At 33.2% G+C, this 22,980-nt stretch overlaps 2 protein-coding genes across 2 annotated transcripts; one reads left to right on the top strand and one right to left on the bottom strand.

The window, feature by feature from the left end:
• Positions 1-375: 375 nt before the first annotated feature.
• On the bottom strand, positions 376-6,419 carry LOC113230671 (stomatin-like protein 2, mitochondrial). Its single transcript, XM_026464700.1, has 8 exons — positions 6,357-6,419; positions 6,159-6,275; positions 5,558-5,765; positions 4,907-5,095; positions 3,742-3,897; positions 3,356-3,471; positions 1,433-1,561; positions 376-1,216 (listed from the first exon to the last, which is right to left on the bottom strand). The coding sequence occupies exons 1-8, from the start codon at positions 6,402-6,404 to the stop codon at positions 953-955; spliced, it is 1,227 nt and encodes a 408-aa protein (XP_026320485.1). The 5' UTR covers positions 6,405-6,419; the 3' UTR covers positions 376-952.
• Positions 6,420-6,969: 550 nt separating this feature from the next.
• LOC113230870 (coiled-coil domain-containing protein 112-like) lies at positions 6,970-22,901 on the top strand. Its single transcript, XM_026464972.1, has 7 exons — positions 6,970-7,328; positions 12,321-12,439; positions 21,351-21,473; positions 21,604-21,799; positions 21,918-22,048; positions 22,235-22,331; positions 22,873-22,901. Exons 1-7 carry the CDS (start codon positions 7,058-7,060, stop codon positions 22,899-22,901), a joined length of 966 nt encoding a protein of 321 aa, XP_026320757.1. The 5' UTR covers positions 6,970-7,057.
• Positions 22,902-22,980: the final 79 nt, after the last annotated feature.

Below are 22,980 nucleotides of genomic sequence, written 5' to 3'. Positions count from 1 at the left end.
GTACATCTAGCCAAAATTACGGTAAGGGACAACTTGCTTTGTGACTGCGGGTGAGAAGGGACCACAGATCAGATTTTCTTCAACAACACCAAGTATTTTTTCTTGGTATGTGATATCCTTCACTGTTCATTCCCAAACCACAAATTTTGAATCAACTTTAAATAATGTTAATCCCCTTTTTATTATTGTTCTTTGTGATTACTTAACTAGCATTAAGATTGTAATTTGAGGGCGTCTTACATAGGACATTAACACTTGTTGTATTTATGTCTCTTTCAAGATAAGAGTTCTGCATCATCAAAATTCAAAATCTAATACAAAAGCTTGTAGTTTCTCACGTGATACTCCCACAATACTATTGATAGCAGAATCTGCAGAAGGCTCCTAGATCACTACAGTGTGTTAATTTTACATTTGAAGTGTAAAAGAAGAAAAATTATGTGACATTCCACGAGCACGAGTTTAGTTTGAAATTTAGTAATCGCCATCTATTGAGCATGGCCTGAACAAAAATCACGGAAATGACGATATATTATGTACCTGTACATCAATGTAAATATTGACCTATCAACAAGCTTGTTGGTAGCACACACTAGCTGTTCATTGCAATCACACTACCCAATGACGTTATCGCAATCCTCTTTCTATCTTTACACGAAATTTGTACACGGTTACGATCTATGATCACGTGCACACAAAGCAATGACAATGATTGGCACCACTATTTAATTACGTAAACTATTGTTTTTTTTTTAGATATGTATAACAAAATATACTATATTGTATAACATAAAAGCCAATAAAGTGCCTATGAAACATTTTTTTTTTTTTTCAATGATAACGTTTCAAATGATAACGCTTAGCAATGATTTATTAATCGTACATAAAAACAAAATGCATTAAATTAAATTATTTTATTTAACAACAATACTTCTTATCAGTTCTATGTTTCTCATTCTAGCTTATGCTGTAAATGCTGTTCTTTCTCTTTCTTTTGCTGTAGAGCCTTTTGTCTTTCTTCATCATCTGAGAAATATTCTGCTAAGCTGTCGTCTTCACTTGGAACGGGCTGGCCTGCCAATGTGGTGCCTCTCTCTGTGAGTTGGCTGACATTGACTAGAGGATCTTCAATCTGTGGGTCTGAGATGTCAACTTGGGCCTGACTATCCCTACCCTGTAAATTTTGCTGTGATACCGTTGTATAAATCGACATGGCCTGGAAGCAAAACATTTGTTATAACATAATAACTTTAATTTTGACACGGGCATTTTCAGAAAAGAATGATATACGCTTTTGCAATACTAATTAAAGCAGTACGAATAAGTGACAACCTAATTATTTTACTATAATAATATTTCAAATTACATAAGATTTTCTTATTTAAATTCAATTTTTGTACATACGAAACAGATTTTATTTTTATTACTTTACCTGTGCAACTAAGTTGGACACGTCTCCCGCATTAGCTGGCAGTATTAGTGTGTTGTTTGTCCGAGCCAACTTGTTAAATGCCGAAACGTACTGCTCAGCCAATGTTAATGACGCCGCGTACTTGCTGTCCTAAGGTGAAAAATTTAGCTTTAAGAATAAATTAAAGATGTTATAATCAAACTCATTTATTTATGACCGTGACATGTGTGCTTAATCGGCGTCAGTTTAAATGGTGTTAAAAAATTACTCTATTTGACAGAAAATGTTGTCAATTCATCAAATTCAGCCGAGTTCCTTTAGAACGGGTGGCGCGAAAGTAATGTCATAATGTGAATGTGCTTTAATCTTAAGACTATGGAAACTAAAGGACATGTTACGTTGACATATATAAATCAGACGTTACATGTACATGATGCATTTCGACGTCGAAAACATAAACATGTTATTGTCTTTGTTTAACTATTACGTGCCGTCTTAAGCCAAAAGAGATAGCATTACATTGGTCTGTGTCAAACACGGGAATCGAAAATACGTAACGTCATCTTAAATACCAACCATGTCGATTTCGCAGTACATGAAGTACATGATACCGTTGTCAAAGGGAAGTACATCAAATGTCAAAACAAATGTTTTTCCAAATATACTATTGAATTATTCGCATGTATTATAATTAAATTGGACAAAAATATTGACAGTGAGAATAATCAGGTATTAATAAAAATGCGACGCTGAAGCATTAAGGGATGTGGCTTTAGAAAAAGTGCAAATCAATCGAATGTTACATTGCACAGGCATGTGTTATTTTTTTATCTATAAATCACACAATATTAATCACACTTATTTAAGTAGTTTATTTATAAATCTTGCCAAATTTTGCTTTTGTTACTTTAGATTGCCTGTTTGTTTGTATATTTTGATGATTGTTGTTAACGATTATTTTGAGATAGTGTTGATCTTGTAAGCATACATATTATCGATATTCTGTTATTAAAACAATTCACTACGAGGTTTCTTTTGTTTTATTATTATTATTATTTCAAGTTTTCCTACAAATTAAAAAAGGAAGAAAGAAAGGTTGGAAATCATAGGACTACCGAATATAAACGTTGGATCAAAGACCATCGTCATTTGTTCGCTTCATTTTGAAGAGTCAAATTTTAACAGAACTTTGAATGTAACTAGATTACATGACAACGCTATTCCATCATTAGGTTTATTGGTAAATAATTTTATGTTCAAACAGATTTTTTATGTTTTATGTTTTTGTGATTTTATGTAAAACATAACTCATTTAACAAGATTAAACAAGACTCATTTACTAGTTGTTCTCAGTTCCCGAAAACAAAATTATCCACTCGTTTCAGATTTTTCCCAATGACAACTCTAACTATTAAAAATGACTATTTTTTTAAAGCCTGCAATACAATGACGTGTTAGTCCAACGTTGCCGGGTAAAGGCCAATACCAACGTATAGACAGCCTATTTGCCTTATCTTGTCATCATTCGGTTTAATAATAATATACCACTCAAGATTAAATTAGTAAGACTTGTGTTTGTTTAGGCATACTTTCGTTACAGTAATCTTCCCATGAACCTTGCAAGTCTTGAAAGCTAACACTAACAAAGAAATCGCCAATTTGGGACTAGATATTGCGAGCAACAATTCAAAATGTCGTAAACCGAGTACAAATGTGCATCAACTCGGGAGGTGGCCATTTGACCGATATAATTTTTTTCAACTTAATGTCATCAATTTTACATCTTCAAATAAACTTTTCGTGAAAACAGACCTAATTTTTTTCATTTCTAACAAAATGGTACGTAATTCATATATGACATAACTTTAGTGTCACCTTGTATTAATGTAATAGAGCTTGCTTATATATATATTCATTTACTAATAATAAATATGGTTCGCTTACTCGTGCCGAGAGTGCATTGCCGATAAGTTTCAGTCCCCGTGCCCGCGCATCTGCCACTGCAAGCATGGCCTGCGCTTCACCAGCTGCCTTGTTTATTTGTTCCTGCTTTTCGGCCTCTAGGGAATAAAATTGCTATTGTAAAAGGGATATTGTAATCCCTATATGTAAGCAGTTAACAATAATGTTTTTTAAAGTATCATCTATTTTAATTTCCAGTGACATCAATGTTCATTCAACAATTGAAATTTTAAAATTTGGGCCCTTATCCTCAAACAAAAGATAAAAAGTGTAATTAGTAGCACATATATTATATAGTATGCCTCTACAAGGAAATTTTACAACACTAGTCTGTATGTCTTTTATGGCTATAAATAGTAAAAATATACCTGAAGCCAATATCCTAGCTTGTCGCTTGCCCTCAGCTACATTAATATCTGCTGCTCGTACACCCTCAGACTCTAAGATGGCAGCGCGTTTCCGCCGCTCGGCTTCTACTTGCATCTGCATAGCTTCATGCACGCGAGATGGCAGCTTTATATCACCTGCAAAAATAAGTAGAATTGAGATAACTTCTTAAAAATATGAATATATGTGTTTGTTATGTACTTTTATGTTTAATTTGTCGTTTGAAGAGAACAGATAGCTGCAAACCATATTTTAAAGATCTTCAACTACTGACTGTTCCTTCACTTTATATCTACGAAACTGTCGTGTATGTCCGAATGCACTCACACTTGTTCACACAAACTCTAAAGTTAAGACGATATGACCAACTTCGTTTGAAAGCCTGTAAAACTACCTTCATGCAGAAAAGTATTTTTGTAATGGTGTCAAAAATGTACAACAATTTACCGGAAGCACTAAGGTCTGAGAAAAACCGTATGCTATAAAACAATTAAACAAATTACTGACTAATAAAATATACTATAATACAGTGTCTGAATTTTTAAATGATAAATCCCTAAATTCATTGTCTAATTTTTGACATTGGATGTTATTGACGTTATTTATGTTACGATATTATTTTGATATCTAATTACCATTAAAATCGACCCATGTAACTATCATCGCGTTAAATTCTGACCGACTTATTAAATCCATGCACGCTCATGAAATATTATTGAAAAACGAAACATGTTACACCTGGTTTAGTCTGTCGAAGTGCATGTGAGTGAATGTATTCAACATTTGTATGCCTACTGTTTGGCCGGACACAGTGAAACTATATGTATTTTGTATATGTCAGCTTCTATATAACCTGTGTTTCCACAAATAAATGAATTATTATTATTATATAACATAAAATTTATACAACAGTGGTCATATTAGGAACATTGGAGATACAGTACAGTATTTTACAACTTTTTAAAAACAATTTTACTATAGTTAGTGCTATTATTACGAATATAATTTTGCAATTTTTTTTATTATTTTGTAATGCAATTGCTGTTGTTTTCTTTTATTTTGTCACATATTGACAATGGAAACGACTATTTCTAGTAGTCACCTACGTATTATAGTTTGATAACATTAATATAAGATACAACTTACGGATTTCATATCGTAAGCAAGTAATCCCCCAGGCTTCACTGGCTTTATTGATTGCCTCTACCATGGACACATTGAGTGATTCTCTCTCCCTGAACACTTTGTCCAGAGATATTTGACCAATTTCAGATCTCATTGTAGTTTGTGCCAACTGAGTGATGGCAAATTCAGGGTCTTCGACACCATAAGAAGCTAGAAATAGGATAAAAAATATTATAATTGAAAACAATCAAATTTGAAACATGTAATTCTATAGTTCTTCTAAAATTTAAATTCTTCTATTCTCTTGTTTATAAAGTTAATGTCAAGGAGTTCCAGGCAATTTTGTGAAAAATTTCAATTTTAATAAATGCAGTTACTTTCTATAGCACTTAAAGCATACAATTTTTACTTCTTTATAGCATAATTTCAATAAATAACATGTTTTGCATTCTCACATGTATATACTTTCCCTCAGGTGCGATGGAAGTCAAATGTGCACAATTTTGTTTAATAATATAAAATAAATAAAATCAAAATACACAAATGACCACTATCTATCCTATAAGTTTAAGAAAATTTTAAAATAATACCCTCTATTTCACCACAATTAAAACAAAAGCAGAACACGATTGCATCATCAAAGTAAGAGCACAATAAGAAATATATGTATACCTAAATAAGGATCTATAATACGGAGATACAGCACACCATCAATACTCAAAGTGACATTGTCCGAAGTGATGGCACTCTGCTTAGGTACATCAATGGCAATTTCCTTCAGACTTTGGACATATTTGATTTTATCCAAGATAGGCCAAAGGAGGTTCAACCCTGGATCAAGTATTCTGTGAAATTTACCCATACGTTCCACAATCCATGCCTGCAATATGAAGTTTCAATTCACAACTACACACAAAACGCAAACAAGTTCTTTCAAGATATTTTTATTTATTTATTTATTTTAATATTGCAAACCAACACAATGTAAATCATGTAATACAGAATTGTAAGTTTATCTTAGCACCACAAACTAATTCAATACACATTGCCATTGCTTAAAAGTATGCAAACTTTTTACTTATCATTTAAATATACTTTTTAACTTCAATTTTCAAAACATAATTTTGTTCATACAAACTGGCGTGTCTATTTTGGTTTCATGCATTTTACTACGATATTATATTATAGCAATGCGCTATAATATAATATAAAATAGTGCAAGGCAAATTTAAAGAATTTTAAATAGTGAACCTTAAAAACGGACAAGTTTTACCTCTTGTTGTGGAACGAACATTATAACCGTATTAATAGGACTCGTTGAACGATTCCTTGCCGGACTAACATTGTACACAAAACGAGTCTCATTTTGATGTTCCTGCTTCAAAAGGCTCTGAAAACGACATAATTATATGAAACTTAAGGTTATGTTCTCGGACACCGAACTTACATTTGAATTACGTTTTAAACTCACTCTGAAAGGTAGCGCCTTGGACAAAAACAGCCGAGAACGCGTAAACATATTGCTTATTTAATTTTTTATAGACACTATATCAAGAAATTTAAGTAAAATCAGAACCTATAGCTCCAGTTCATCCATTCTCTTCGATTACTTTTTTCTTGTAATGATACCAGACTTTTGTGATTGTATGTACCAGACTTGTCAAAATAGGAAATTGGTAGAGTTGCCCATTAAAATACATTTAGGTCAATGACGTAATGACGTCAATGATTTAGGTACATTTAATATTTCCTTTATTTTTTTTTCATATAAGATTTATATAGATACAAAATCGGTATCATAAAGTCAGCCAGTAGAGCACAAGCCACTAAAGTAGAGTATACACAGTTTGTTTGTGTTCTTGCGCTTGATAATTATAGAGGATTGATAAAAAAGGTGAAGACCTTAGAGGATGGAAAAAAAAATAGTTTCCATAGTCTAAGGTGAAAACGAAAACCAACCTATGACATAACCATAGATCATACACTCTATATTTGAGACATGACGACATGACCATACATAACCGGAAATGACTAGTGGCGCTAGCTATCGACCATGGGGTTTCAAATTCAAAACGACTGATGACTTGTTTGATCGATAATCATTTACGAGTTTTTGCTACTTGTAAAAGTAGAATGAAATGAAAGTGAAACAGTATCAAGTTTTTCATTAACATGAATAGTGCAAATAATTCCCAAGTTTCTAAAGATTCTTTTGATACTACAAACATTTCCGTAAAACTTCGACGACTGAAAATTGAGGAAAATGTTATCTTCAGAAGTATTCAAAAAACTTCCCAGGATTTCCAGGACGATAATGTTTGTTGTCATGGGTTTTATTCACAAAGCTTCTTCAGAAATTTAAAAGATTCTGTAACTGAAATGAAGAAACTATTTGTGGACATTAAATTTCATATAAATTCTCAAAGCAATATGGATATCGTTGGTGAGTTATATTTAAATATGACATGTTAATCTATTACATAAATAGATATCGTTGATATTAATACTCTTTTGCATACTCAACGGCTCTTTTGATACTGAATAAATAAATAAATGTTATGAAAACAAATGGCGGGTTTTTGAAGTTACGAGTACAGTTTTTACAATAGTAGATTGTACAACAAATGCATAAAACGCGTCATGTTTCCCGAGACGAGTATGTCCATCCGAGTAGCAGGCGAGAGTGGATACTTAAGTCGAGGGTAAAATGGGTTTTATGAACGAGTTATGCACTCTGCTTTTCATTTCGATTGCGAGTAAATTAAACAGCAATATTACAAATAAACGATTATTTAATTCAAATTGAATGTAAAATTACAACAATTAGGGCGCATTTATTCGACACGTTTTTCATCGCGCTCACCCCGCGCGGCCGCCGCGCGACGACCGCTCAGTTACCAAGCCTTCATATACGTACATTAATGCCGAATCTGAATTCTATTTACTAGCCCACAACATTTAAATTCCGGCGCTCTATAAATCTACCGTAGATTTCTTCAGAGGAATTTAAATCTGAATTCTATTTACTAGGCAACAACATTAAAATTCCTCTGAAGAAATCTACCGCGAGGTCGCCGCGCGAAAACTTTCTCCTCGTGTAACTGGGCGCTAAGACATATTTAATGTGATGGTTTTTTTATTTTATGCACTAGAGCAGGGGCTCCCAAACTTATTTTGTCTACTGCCCACTTTGAGAATGAATTTTTTTTTTCCGCCCCCATTTCTTCACCTACTTAAAAACCACTATAACTTCAAATTAAATTAACTATTGTGAGCTATATTAGCGGAGATTAAACATTCATTCTAAACGAGACTTTTACTATAACCCGCAAGAGTTACCTTGAGACCTGAGCACAGTAGGTAGTACACAACGGCGCTCAGTCTCAAGTCTCAAGTTAACTATTACGGGCTACACCTGTCAATGAGAATGAGTATTGAAACGCAACTTTATAGTATTCAGACAGAGTATCTTGTATTCAAAATAAAACAAACATAATCGATTCTAATATAAAAACTAATGTGAAGGATGAATCTGATGCTGTTTAATAAGTTTGTTGATATCAGGTTCCAATTTACTCAAGAACAGCCGCAACTCACCACGTTCAGTAACATGCAAACGATTTCTGTTTTTAGTAAGCAGCGTTGTCACAGCACTAAAACAACATTCACACAAATATGACGATGGGAATGCTATCAAGAATCGTTGAACGATTGCAGACTATTGACCACTATTCAGGGTACAATTGCGGAATCGGTTTTTGTAGCCAAAATTCTTGGTAGCCATTTTTGAACTAGATTTTTATTTCTTCGTTCGTTGTCAATTCTATAATTTCTCCTTCCAGCTGAGGTGATATTGCTGTATTGACATTTGAAACCGGATCCAACACCCAGTCTGGTATTTCCAAGTTCAAAATGTCCTGGTATCGTTCGGTGAAGTTAATGTGGAGGTTTCCCAAATGTTGGCAATAGGCAAACAGGTCGTCGTTACTGCAGGATACTGATAAAATCGAAAAATTGTGAAACTCACGTCTGCCCATATTCTTTTTATGTAGAAGCAGTTTGGCCGCGAAAGCAGCAACGACATTTTTTGTTTCAATTAAGTTTACTTCCATCGCCTTGCAGTTGGATATTCATGTCGTTGAACAATTTATACAGGTCTGTCATGTAAGCTATATCATTCTTTGATGTAATGAGCTTGTTGCGCAATTCTGTATCTTTAGTTTCCAAGAACTCTATCACAGAGTCAAAAAGGTTGGAAAATCGAGTCAGAAAATTGTCTCTTGATAGCCAACGAACTTCAGTATGAAACAACAAACTGTTCAAATCTTCGTCATTAGTAACACAAAGCTGATGAAATAATCTATCATTCAAAGAGCTGTTACGGATTTTATTGACTGCTTTGATGACATATTGCAGTGATTGAAATAGTCGTTCACTTAAATTTCTAGCAACCAAATATTGTCTGTGAACAACGCAATGTACAACTGGAACATTTTTTTAAAGAACGCTATGAAGCCTTTATGGCACCCTGTCATAGCCGGAGCGCCATCCGTAGCAACTGACATAATATTTTTCAAGGGGATTTTTTCTCATCACAAAACTTTTCCAATATATTGAATGTGGTTTCGCCTTTTGTGTCGGTCTCTAAATTTCTAGCAAACAATAGTTCTTTACATATTTTCTCATCTTTAATAAACCTCACGTAAGACAGCAACAATGCTTCATTAGTTGCTAAAGTGGACTCATCGAGCTGAATTGAGAATTGACTAGTCCTCAGATGATTGCAAAATGATTCTCCAATGTTTTCAGCCATTTCATCAATTCGTCTTTGCACAGAATTATTACTCAAAGGAATTTTTCGGATAATATCTGCGGCCGGTTTATGAAGCACAGTAGTTATTACTTCCTTTATTGCTGGGAAAATTAACTCTTCTCCGATGTAGTCTTGAAGGCTTCATTGCTTCATTCGAAAATATTTTGAGACATAAAAGGCACAAAGGCACAAAGGCGACGATGGGTTTGTGGAATTTTTTTCAATCTCAATTTGTTTTGAGAAATACGTAAGTAAGAGTTAAACTTAAGTACTGTTTATCTATTACGCGCAAAACCGCAAATTAAAATAAAATAAATATTACGTTGTTTATATAGGATTGCATAAGTAGCACGCAACGACAGAAATAAGACAAACATGCATAAACTCGTTTATCTCATTCGACGCTCAATCATGCTCAAGAAGTAAGAACAAGTATTCTATGAACCAGCCGATTGATACAGGAATGCACAAATCGTTAAAAACTTGATAAAACATGATGGCCTGCGGTGTATTATCGAAACGAAAATTACCTATTTAGGAATACTTATAACTATTAAAATGCGAAACTGTGTCTGTTGCCTTTTTATTAGTTTGTGTCTTCTTTCATTTCGAAACGGAGCGACCGATTGACATGATTTTTATTTTATTTATTCTGTAAAACAGGACAGATATATGAACTACACGGAGAGAAATATCGAACCGAGTTAGTTTGAGCAATCTCTTAATTAATATTAGTTGATGTTCACAGTCGAGTTTCGAGAGCTCACCTAGCCAAAATTAAAGTACGTGATCACTCCCTCTGCGAATGTGGACTAGAGGAAGGCACTCTAGAACACCTATTTTTTAACTGACCCCTAATAAGCTTCCCACTTTACGATTTGCTTCCCGAAATATTCCTCGCCCAATAAATATCAACTATTTCCTAGCCAACGCACACTCTCCACTAGTATTCACTTTATACAAATTTCTAAAACTTAATAACATAAATCTGTAACCAGCCCCGAATAGCCTCTGCTCGACCACATTCGTTTCATAATTTTCTGTCCCAACAATGTGATTCGAAAAAAAATTCCCATTTCTGATCAGTCTTAATTTTTAAGAAAAATGAATATTCTTCATTCTTCCCGTATTCTCCCATTATCTTTCGTATAATTTTATTTCTTTCTCCATCCTCCATGATAATTTTCCACGCTGACACCGGTCAAAAGTTTGTTACTGAACGAAAACGATGCCTAACTTTGTTTTACTAAACGATTTTATTTTTTATTTCCCGCTAAATAAAACTTCCTACAATGTTTCTAAAACAAAGAAAATAACATGAGCTCTCAAATTATATTTTTGTAATGACATTAAATTGTGAATAAAAACCGCCGAAGTATTTTAATAACCGGCAATCTATCTCACCACCGCTCCACATGTCTTTCAACCCTGACATTGGCAAAATCGTCGCGCAAAACGACGTTGAACATGTTGAACACAAGTGATATTATGACGAAAAAATGAAGAAAGAAATAGTGATGAAGAAAGTTAGAACTACATTCTTTAACTTGAACCAAATTACAAAAAACTATCCTAAAATTCCACTAATAACGAATTCAAAGTTATTAATCAAAGTAATAGAAGATAATGTGATTAAAATGAAAGTAAAACATTAATATTGACTCCCGCCTCTTAAAAGTCTATTTAATAAACCCAAATAGGTGAACTAAGTTACTTGAGAGAAATTGAAAACATAATGTACCTATTAGAACTACTATGAATAATATTACTGAGTATCTCGATAATTAAACGACCATGTCTTTGTTAAAAAGGACTTGATTCCAAGCCAAAACTCTTAATAATAAAAAAAACGTGATCTTTTTTTTTAATTTTTTTTTTATTAAGGCATTGGCAAAGCCATCAGCCTAAACATGAAGTTTAATTATGTTCCTGTAAATATGGCCGCCACAAAGAGGATAGGCAATTTGAGGCGGGCGGCGTGCTTGGATTGACTCGGGATTCCTTAAAACGGGCCGATACGGGTATTTTAGTTCGAGATTCGTATAATTTCGCGTTTTAATCTTCGATTAAGGCACAATAGCACTATCCTATTCCACTTTCAACTAGATTGCACAAAATAATTGAAAGTCAAAATAAAAACGACACTTTTCCCTCCAAAAGGTCCAGAGCGAATCAAATGTGATCTTCACAGATTACTGTGATCAATATAATTGGAACATTGCTTTTGAATTTGAGGAAATAAATTTTTTTCCACAGACATATATATCTATATCTTTTTTTTTCTTATTTCTTTTGGCTTTTCGCGGTAAGCGTTTTAGCTTACAAAGTGTTTTGACTAACTTGTTTTTAAAACGGGGAAACTGTTCAGTATAGTTTTTTTTGGTAATTGTTTAAGGCTCTGAGTAGGTACAGATAAGTGCGTACATAACGTTCACTGGTAGATAATTTGCATTTTTGAACCAAGGTAATAGGTAGTCTCGGTGTTGCTGTAATAAATCAATTCCCTACACTTGGGTAATAATGTGTCCTTTCCGACAAGCTACTTCTTTTATAGAGAATTTTATGTCGAATATTATCATTCAAACCTTTAAATAAAGTAATAGATTGTAATTTATTTTTCAGATATTAATGAAGTAAGAAAAGAGGTACTAGATTTGGAATCTAAAATAAAGAGTTTCAAAACATACTTGGACATAGAATTATCAAATGTTTCTCTTGATGAAAAAGACTTAATTAAAAAAGTAAGTAATATGCTTAGAATCTCAGATTACAAACTATAGGCAGACGGAGCGCGCCAAACACGAAAGTGAAGCCACTAAAGCAAATACAAATTCAAAACCGAATACAATCTCTCGTCAGTACTAGAGATGGTTAATATAATATATAGCTCTAATTATAACGTTAAATTAAAAAACAATTACAGCAATTATAATTTGAAAGACATAAAGGTGCTAAAATGATAACGTACTTTTTTCACTTTGGATTGGAGTACGTTAAGAAAATTAAATTGTACAATATTTCAATGCCATACCATCAATCTATCCGCCCTTCACTTACGCAGCTAACAAACAAAATCCTTCTTCGTCTTGAGTTATCTCCCTTAATATTTCATAGATGGCACTATATTCTATATGAAAATTGCGGGTCTTGTCATTGGTTGAAACAATTATAACGTGAAATACTTTCACGTATTATTTGTAGCATTTAACGTTTGGTGCGAAACGCGGAATAGCTGATTGGTTTATTGATGTTAAATTTCACGTTTGAGTACACTAAGCGCTAATGCTATATTTAGCACTTGGCAAGTATTATAATTGTAGTTATGTTATAAATTATAATTTTGGTTACCTTTTAATACGATATTGAGCTAATGGTGGAACGTTAGCAAAATTTCGCCTGGTGAAGCGATTTAAATTAAGATATAATTATGTACTTGGATTTATTTACTTACTTTAGCGTTTGTTTAATTAATAAATTGTTGTAATATTTGTATATAAAACTACGAGTGTGTGCGTTATTATTAATTATTATGAGTGTAATTTACTGTAAATAACCATTGTAAAGTTTTGTGCTAATTGTAAATAGTAAATTGTTAAAGTATGAAGGGAAGGTAATTGATTTATCGTCTATAACCTGTAATCACCATATTATGTATTAGTTACAAAATAAATAAAGTCAGTCGTAACTAACCATAAAAAACTAAACTATTCTATAGATAGACCACAGATGCTATACTTAACAAGTTAGCGCACGTCAACTATTTCACGTCTCTTTCCATTCGTTACATTATCACACGACCTTGAGCTGCTAAAAATTATAATTTTAGCACTTTAAATAGCGCGCTATAAAAATTTAGCATTTAGCGTGTTAGGCCAATATAGCAGTTAATCTCATCTCTAGCCAGTACTAATACTAAGTACGCGTGGCACAGCTTGCACGTCTCGAGTGATTAGTTAATTTATGTTTTAAAATGCCGTCTTGCGTCTTTAAACATTGTAATATCTTTTCACAGGGAACTATTGATTATTTAATTGTTTTGTAATTTATTTACACAATATTTTATATGATCCACTCGGAACACAAAACCTCGACATAAATTCATGTGTTGCCAGTTTATATAGAAATTAGTTTCCTTAAATTCGGTAAATATGCATGGGTGTTAGGAGCATCGATTAATTTATACTTTTATATAGAAATTAAATAATGCATGCATATCATTGACTTACAAATAAATGGACGACGGCTCTAATACAAAAACCACGAAAAAAATGTCCCAAGTCAACCTATTTAAACGTAGTGACATGTAGAGAAATATAAAAAGCTAAAACGTTGAATTTAAATTGTAATGTCATTGCAGTACTGACTAATTTTGCTTGCAAGAATTGAAAGGCGCAAAAAAACATCATTTTCAGCTTCTACTGGAAACTTACCAAAATGCACCATATGTAGCTTCTAGTGAAAACTACTTCAACACAGGTATAATGGAGTAGCCTTTATTATTTATAAATAAATTTTATACGTAAATGTTGAATTTTATACAATACCATTTATTACGAGCTTTGGTATCGGACGTTTTTTCTTGAGTTTCGAGAATTCTCGTACCCGATTTCTCGAATTATTCGAGATTTTTTTTAAAAACCGTAAAAGATCAGCTCAATCAACTATAAAATTAAATGTGAACTTTTCGAAAACTGTTTTGGCCTGAGTGTTCTGAGTTATGCCCCGGAATAAATTCCATCGTTCTTGGTCCCAGGTTCGATTCCCAGTAGAACCAATTTTGGAAACTAACTTTTGTAAATTGGTTCTGCTCTGGGATTCTGTTGCTCTGATACTCATGGGGAGTATGTACAGAGGCTTCCCTAGTTTCAAACGAGGTGATTGTCTTACAATAGAATACCAAGACCAGAACCATTTAGAAAAGTTAATTTGTTAAATTGATCCTACCGGTAGCGAACCCGGGAACTTCTCATCCAGTGCCCACAGTGCAAACCGTTAGGCTATCAAGGTTGTTACTATTTGTATTATTATGCAGTGTTTTTGTTCACTCATTGATATAATCACATACCAAAGCTTTAATATTATGGTCTTTTATCAAGCTTGCATCAGCTCTGGTTTCCTTTCTTTTCTTACCATTTTCTAAACCCGTTCGTGCGTCGTACTGAAATTATACTGCGCTCAAAAACGTCACCACTTTTCTATATAGTGCTTACATTGATTCAATATAGTTATTACGGTTTATCACTGACGACGGTTTATTCTGTCAACAGGCATAGTCGTACTGCTCATAGTTCTTGCAAATGTTTCTTGTGCATGAAAAAGTACGGCTATGACGGTAGTAGGGTATTTGCCGTTGTGAGATAATTACAAAATTAAAATGCGCGATATTGATTGCGCAAGAGAAACGCTTTCCAAAATAAACACTCAGGTACTAATTAATAATAATATTTATAATAACAACACACTCAACATTGCGCCGCATTAGGGAAACCCTGTGTCGCGGGTGCCATGGACACACATATGACATAGAGAACCACAAATTACACCCAAACTCACGAGAGAAATAAATGTAGGCCATACACATATTTCTCCCAAAAAACCTAAAAAAATACTTTCGGGATTATGGAAATTCATGCAAACGTTATTTCGGGCATTTGTATTTTCGGTCTTCTGATTCGTAACCCCGAGCCGTAGAAAGAGTACAACAATATTTGAAAGTATTACTAACATGTATTAAAAAATATTTTAATAACAACATTAGCATCAAAGCGACTCTATGAAATTTTTGTTCTAAATATATCAAACGCTTGTGTTTCAAACAATTGAAATTGACGTGATGGGTCTCGTTCAGTCTTTTACGCAAGCAATAAGTCGGAAAGAGACAGTTAGTTATTTGACTATTTTGATTGCTCTTGTAATTTATATTTACGATTAATTTAAATATAAACTAAATACTATATATACTAGTGCATAAAATAAAACTTTTAAATGATAACTATGATAACACAATGTAGTACTTACTGAAAATATGATATACCACCCTGCTTTTTCACTCTAGTTGAGTAATTTTTAGAAGGTTTTACTACACAATACGGCATCATTGACAAGCCCGCTGTCAGTCGAACAAACGAAGACTATAGCGTGATTGACGCTCTGTATACGATTTTAACGCCCTGTAAGTTCGGACACTTTTTAGCGCGAACCCGACGTCCATTTATTTGTAAGTCAATGATGCATATACATATAGGCTCGTCCATTTACAGCGGTCTAAAATTGTTTTGTAGGTAACTCAGATTTACCCAAATTATTCTCAAACCAATGTCTCATAGCCATAATGTACACATAAGAAAATGTATTTCTATAGATACAGAGAACTTGCGGGAGACAAAGCTTAAAAGCGAGACTGTTCCGATCAAAGAGGGACGTATTGTCACGTTATATTATGACCACTAATAGCGTTGAGTGTCAGCTTATAATAGAAATTTACAATTAACGCTGTGACCGCAACAGGTATGATAGAAAGGCTCATTTACGAATACTAAAAAGCCAGACGTGACCGTGGGATCAGTAACACCCGAAAATTTATTTACTTGAAAAAAAATTTTGTTTCGCTCCTAAGCGCGAAAAGCGCGAAGGCGACTTTTAGCAGCAATGCAAACGCGATACAGTAGTGATGCAGTAGCTAACCGTCTACCTTTACACACATACGCGACTTTAAGCATCGATATAAACACGGGATCACATCGCTACACTTGTTATAAGCGATTGCATCGATACAATCGCGCGTTTGTATCGATATAACCACTCTAAAATGCTATAAAAATTCGAGTCTTGTGTGTCTTGAGTGATTTAGAAAGAAAACGTGTCAATAAAAAAACATTGAATATACATAAATTCACAGGTACAAGAGTTTCATTGGGAACCAAATATTTTTTGTCAAATTAGAGAAGATGATCGTCAATGCTATGGAATTGATTACAAAGTTAGTTTAATAAAAAAATAGTAGAAAAATATTTAATGGTGCGATTGCACTACATATCAAAATTAGAAACGAATTCTCGATGTATAGACGCGAAATGGTAGTATTATAAAAACGCGTACAAAATAAAGGTTATTAAGATATTGTGTAACTGTGGTTGTAATAAATAATTTGAATTATCAAAGTTTTTCAATTTTAAAATATCGTAATAAAATATTTGTTCCTTTGTGTGATATAAATCAAATATTAACAATTAAATATTAAGTTATTTTTTATTTTAATTTTAATTTGTTTGATATCCTAATACCACTTCAATACCTGTATTGCAAAATAACTTTTCCAGTTTGTAGTATTAGTATTATAGGAAGCAACAGAAAAAATTGCGGGAGTTTTTTTGTTGCATCTGCCAATTTTCTCGCACACAAATGCGCGTGTCCCTACTGTCCCCTTCCTAGTTGCCACACACGCAATAAGTAAAAAGCGGCTTCACATCGTTAGTTGCGTATGCTCCATCTACCTATTGTTTTGTAATCTGAGCTTAGAATACTTACATTACCGTGTATGCACGTAATTAATATAAAGTAAATAATATTTATAAGTATACATGTATTTTAAAGGCATATATTTAAATGATCATTTTAAATTTGTTAAAGCAGCTTGCAAGAAAATACAAACGGTCGACTTTTTTGTGATTGATCCTATTTGCCTGAGACATAAAATGTATTAAATTAATGGATATTTTAATCTGTTCTGAGCTACGTAAAAAATGTTTGATTTGTTTAAATTGACTTTGATAGTTTCATGTTGTGTCTCAAAAGTAAAACAAATGAGCATTAAAAAATAAAATTTGGATACTTATTTCTTATGATTTGATTTACTTTTGAGCTTCATTAAATATTTTTCGGACCTATTTATTATTAAATTTTAGTCCAGTTAGGAGCTTGATATTTAAAAATCTTTATTATTAAGTACTTACTAGAAAATTAAATTTAAGGTAGTTACGAATACTAAACTAGATTATTGAACAAATAAAACACGTTTTGCTTTTGTGGGTCAATCACATTTTCTTTTTTGGCCTATGGTAATGTTTCTGGCCGCCAGTGGTGCGGATACGTACACACTTCAGAGCGAATCGCCATTACATTTCTATGACATGTTTGCACATTTTTGCATTAATTGCTGTTATGCCACATGTTACTATTTTTCGGCACTAGGTATTACTTTACAATGTGAAAAATCAAAAATCTTGATGCGTAAATGCGTTCATCCAAGGGGAATCTTCCTTACTTATTGACGAATCTTTACTACTTTGTAGCAAATACGTATTTGTATCAGCATCTGTGTAAAAGGGGGCATTCATTATCCTACATTGCAGTCCGCCTAGCCGTCCGCTGCGTAATGCAGGATTATGAACGTAGTCATAGCGTGCAAGCCATCCTGCAATCCTGCAATGCGTCCTGTGAGACTCCACACGTGGGCCATATGCAGGATGTGAGCAGTCGCCTTCCTGCGCGGCAGACTGCCATGCGGGTAGTGAATGGGTCGTTTTAAATGGTCACTTTTTTATCCATCTTCACCCAATGACAGACGGTTATTATCATAGAAATGAAATAGAAACCAAAAATATTTTTCGTTTGATCAAATAGTTTTTAAAATTAAATTGTGCACTAGATTTAAGTGTATTTATTACGAGATCAATATCAAAAGATATACTGGGTATAAATTTGATGTCATCAATTGTTAAAAGACCAATAATAAAACAAGAGGATCAAGTATCATTTTTGAATACCAACTATTAATTTAGTATGCTTAAAATAATGATAGTGTTACATTGAACACAGTTCATTTATAATAATGTATCCGTAAATGGAAAAAAAATTATATATACAGGATGTCCCAAAACTCAACATTAGGCGGTTTCTTGGCGAGAGGCCAGGTTATATCAGTTCTGGTAAAAATTAAAAAAAAATTCCATGTCACTTAGTTAAGTGATAATAGGCATTTTTTTGAAAATGTTGAAAATCGATACCCTAGACCACATGTTTAGGTACTGTCATCACAAATTTTCAAATTTTGGAGTGATTTTTTTAACGTCATCATAAATATCCATGCTATTTATTGCAGTCACAAATCAAACAATAAACGTTATGAGTTTAGTTAAAAAAAATAAGTTTCATTGAGTTGTAGCTTAAAGAAAATATGTCAGCTAGCTTTGACACTTCATATTTTTTTAAAAATGTACTACACTACCCTGGGCAAGTTATTTTAAAAGATGGCCCATATAATCAAGATTTCAAAATGGTACAATACTTGCCACTCTTCATTCCATAAAAAATATTATAACTTATTTTTTGCAAAAGGAGCTCGTTTCAAAAAAAACTCATGCCATGATAAATAATACTTTTGTGTGCTCAAATATTGGCTTTAACACCGCGGAAGTGATATGGTCATATGTGATAGAGTGAGATGGATAGTGACAACGCATCAAACAAAATAATCTACCCTAACACATGTGAGTGTGTCAACTTAATAATTAGTCGATTGTTGTATTATAATAAATTGTAATCAATATGAAACGAAAGGAGCTATTGTAATACTTTAATGTTAAAGTAAATGCTCAAATTGTTTGCCTTCGGCACGAATACAGGCTCTGCATCGCCTCACAAAAGACCTTTTTATCAATCGTGCGAATCTTCTCAAACTAATTTCTTCTGCTGCTGCTTCAACAATTTTGTGGCGTAATTGGGCTAGATTTTGTATAGGTTTTGCATATACCTTTTCCTTTATGCAGCCCCAGTAAAAAAAATCAAGGGGGTTTTGGTCCGGAGATCGAGGAGGCCACAAAATTGAACCAAGGCGCTCAATCCACCTTCCGGAATATTCCGTGTTTAAATAATCTCGTACATAACGAGCATAATGCGCTGGGCAACCGTCTTGTTGAAACCACATTTCTCTATAGATGTTGAGTGGTACATCTTCTAGTAATGTTTGCAAATCGTTTTGAAGAAAATCTAAGTAGTTGTCGCCATTTAATGTTTCAGGCAACTCAAACGGTCCAATTATTTATCCATTTAAAATTCCGGTCTACATGTTGACTTTGAATTGGTATTGGGATCGGTCTTCACGCATTAAATGCGGGTTTTCCGTGTGCCAGTCATGTACATTGTGCAAGTTTAAATAACCATCTTTTTAAAATGTTGTTTCGTCAGTCCATAAAATTTTGTTTATAAATTACGGATCTTCACGATTTCTCGCCAACATTGTTCTACAAAAATCCATTCTGAGAGAGTAGTCACGAGGTAATAAACTTTGTACACGTTGCACATGATACGGGTGATATTCGTGTTGCTTTAAAATTTGATGAGCAATAGTTTTCGGTATTCCAGTGGCTCTTTCAATCGCACGTACTGAAGTGCTGGGATCATTTCGAATTTCTTCTAAAATTACGTCGTCGTCGTCTCCTTGAGGTCTTCCACCGCTCGTACGAGCACTGGGCAATCGTCCTTCCGAGTATGCCAGGTGTACATTGACGAACACGCGGTGATCTGGGTGACGCTCTAAGTTTGGGTACCTCTCGCGATACAATCTGGCTGCGGCAGAGGCATTACAATGGCATTCACCGTAAATAAGATGTAAGTTCGCATATTCTTCCGCTGTGTAGAGATACGGCATGTCGCGAAACGTGTTAGTTTTGCTAAGTACTAACTAATACAGTTTACACAACACAAATCGAGTCCAGGGAATAAGTCAGAGTCGTCAACGCAGATGCAATATCAAGTCCAGGGTAACACAAGCCAAAGTCGTCAGTACAAAAGTTACACGATTACGAGAAGATGCACAGTAAACGAAGGAACGTAGCCTACAAATGATAATAACCAATGATCAATAATAGAGCATCGGCGTCACTATCCGTCTCGCTCACTCTAATTCATGTCGCACAGCGTCACTATCCATCTCACTCTATCACATATGACCATCTCACTTCCGCGGTGTTAAAGCCAATATTTGAGCACACAGAAGTATTATTTATCATGGCATGAGTTTTTTTTTGAAACGAGCTCCTTTTGCAAAAAATAAGTTATAATATTTTTTATGGAATGAAGAGTGGCAAGTATTGTACCATTTTGAAATCTTGATTATATGGGCCATCTTTTAAAATAACTTGCCCAGGGTAGTGTAGTACATTTTTTTTAAAATATGAAGTGTCAAAGCTAGCTGACATATTTTTTTTCAAGCTACGACTCAATGAAACTTATATTTTTTTACTAAACTCATAACGTTTATTGTTTGATTTGTGACTGCAATAAATAGCATGGTTATTTATGATGACGTTAAAAAAAAATCACTCCAAAATTTGAAAATTTGTGATGACAGTACCTAAACATGTGGTCTAGGGTATCGATTTTCAACATTTTCAAAAAAATGCCTATTATCACTTAACTAAGTGACATGGATTTTTTTTAAATTTTTACCAGAACTGATATAACCTGGCCTCTCGCCCAATGACCGCTTGACGTTGAGTTTTGGGACACCCTGTATAATATATATAACATAAAAAATATGTTTTTTTTAAATAAGTACACAATTACAATATATAGATCAATTATGTCTTTGAGGATCGAATACTTTCCCTATCCTATTCCTATTTTAAACCAGCAGTATTTGCTTTTTTCCAGTTAAATGAAAATCTTAACGAAGTGGAAAAGATAAGGAGGAAACCGAAAGTGCAAGTTAAACCATACAATGACGTTGTTACCAGTCCGGTTAGAGCAATTATGAACTCGCCCTTTAAATGCTCGGTAACTGTAATTAATAAAAGAATAATTATGAACCTCATTACATTATACATTATATATTATGCTCTTACATTATACATTATACATATATTAAATACTGACAACTTTGTATCATCATAATCACTATTTTCAGGAAGTCCAAAATTTCCAAGAATTCATGGCAAATAGCAAAAATCGCTATGGTGGATGGGTTGCTTATAATCACATTGTATTTGAGCAAACTTGGCGCAAATATTTTAATTCCGAAAACGCTGAAGATTATATTACGGAGCATCATTACTTGAAAAATTTTGAAACATTTATTGAAGAACTATTGCTAAAAATTCATGATAAGTAGCTATTTGTCAGACAAGCCTCCCTTAACATATCAGTGATTCTATGTAACAGATATTTTGTCTTCATATTATTTTAGAATACACAAGTACTTATTAAAGTATTTTCTAACAGGTATCAGACGAGACGAACTAATTTCACATCACCAATGGTATTTAAAATATGTATATCTGAAGGAACGTCAAAGGCAAGCCTTAGAAAAATGGAAAACAAACAAAAAGTTGATCAAGAAAGTTATAACTAAAGTACGAGTTCCCATGAAATTGATGTCAAAAATACAATTTGAAACTTTCACATGAAGTAAAAAAATTACATTTTATCAAAGAAGCCTTGGGTATTTTTGCAATAGCTGTGTTGTGTCACAGTTGAAGCATGAGTGCTTCTTTGATCAGCAACGCTTCCAACTGACCACGCCGTTGTATTTGTTTTAGGTAACAAAACACGACAATTCTGCTAAACCTAAAACTTCTGGAAAACTGAGGAAAACATTAAGTGAACTTAAAGATGAAGAAGTCGTGAAAGCAGTTGGTAGGTATAATTCATTTCCAGTCAATTTAATAAAAAAGAATTTATTTTCATAGTAGAATTTTATAGTTTCAGACCTTTCCGACGATTTTAAAGAAGTAGAGAGAATTATATCTGAGCAAATTAATGGGTAAGATTATTTATATAAACTGATGAATACTATCTATTGTCAGTTATTTTTATAATTAATAATAATAAGATCTTTTTTGTTCCAGTAACATTTCTAGGAATTTTGACGATGAAAGCTTGTTATTTGATGAAGATTTCTTGTTTCAAGACACAACAAGAAAATGTATTGTTAAGACTGAAGATTTGCCAAAGTCAAATACTAACGGTCAATTAAATACTAAATCTATTAAGAATAAGTCTGGATTCAAAAAACCAACAAAACAATGGATTAATAGGTGCAATGGCTATGAAAAATACTATCCAAGAGTCATTAATGTAGAGCAAATAAGTAAATTGTTAGTATCTCTGATTTTTAACACCTTCCTTGTATTAATTACTTATTTATAATCATGATTCGTGTATATTAATTTTTTAGGCGTACTCCTGTTTGGAGAGCTACGTTGAAGCAGAATTAGCTTTTGGCCTTCGAATGTCTTCAAAAATTTTTAAGATTTATTATATTGTATTGACTTGTTCTGAATTA

This window comes from Hyposmocoma kahamanoa, unplaced genomic scaffold (genome assembly GCF_003589595.1).
Source record: "Hyposmocoma kahamanoa isolate Upper Pololo Valley unplaced genomic scaffold, ASM358959v1 64, whole genome shotgun sequence".
Lineage (NCBI taxonomy): Eukaryota > Metazoa > Arthropoda > Insecta > Lepidoptera > Cosmopterigidae > Hyposmocoma > Hyposmocoma kahamanoa.
Note: the sequence above shows the minus strand (reverse complement) of the source record. Positions and strands in the feature narration are given on the sequence as shown.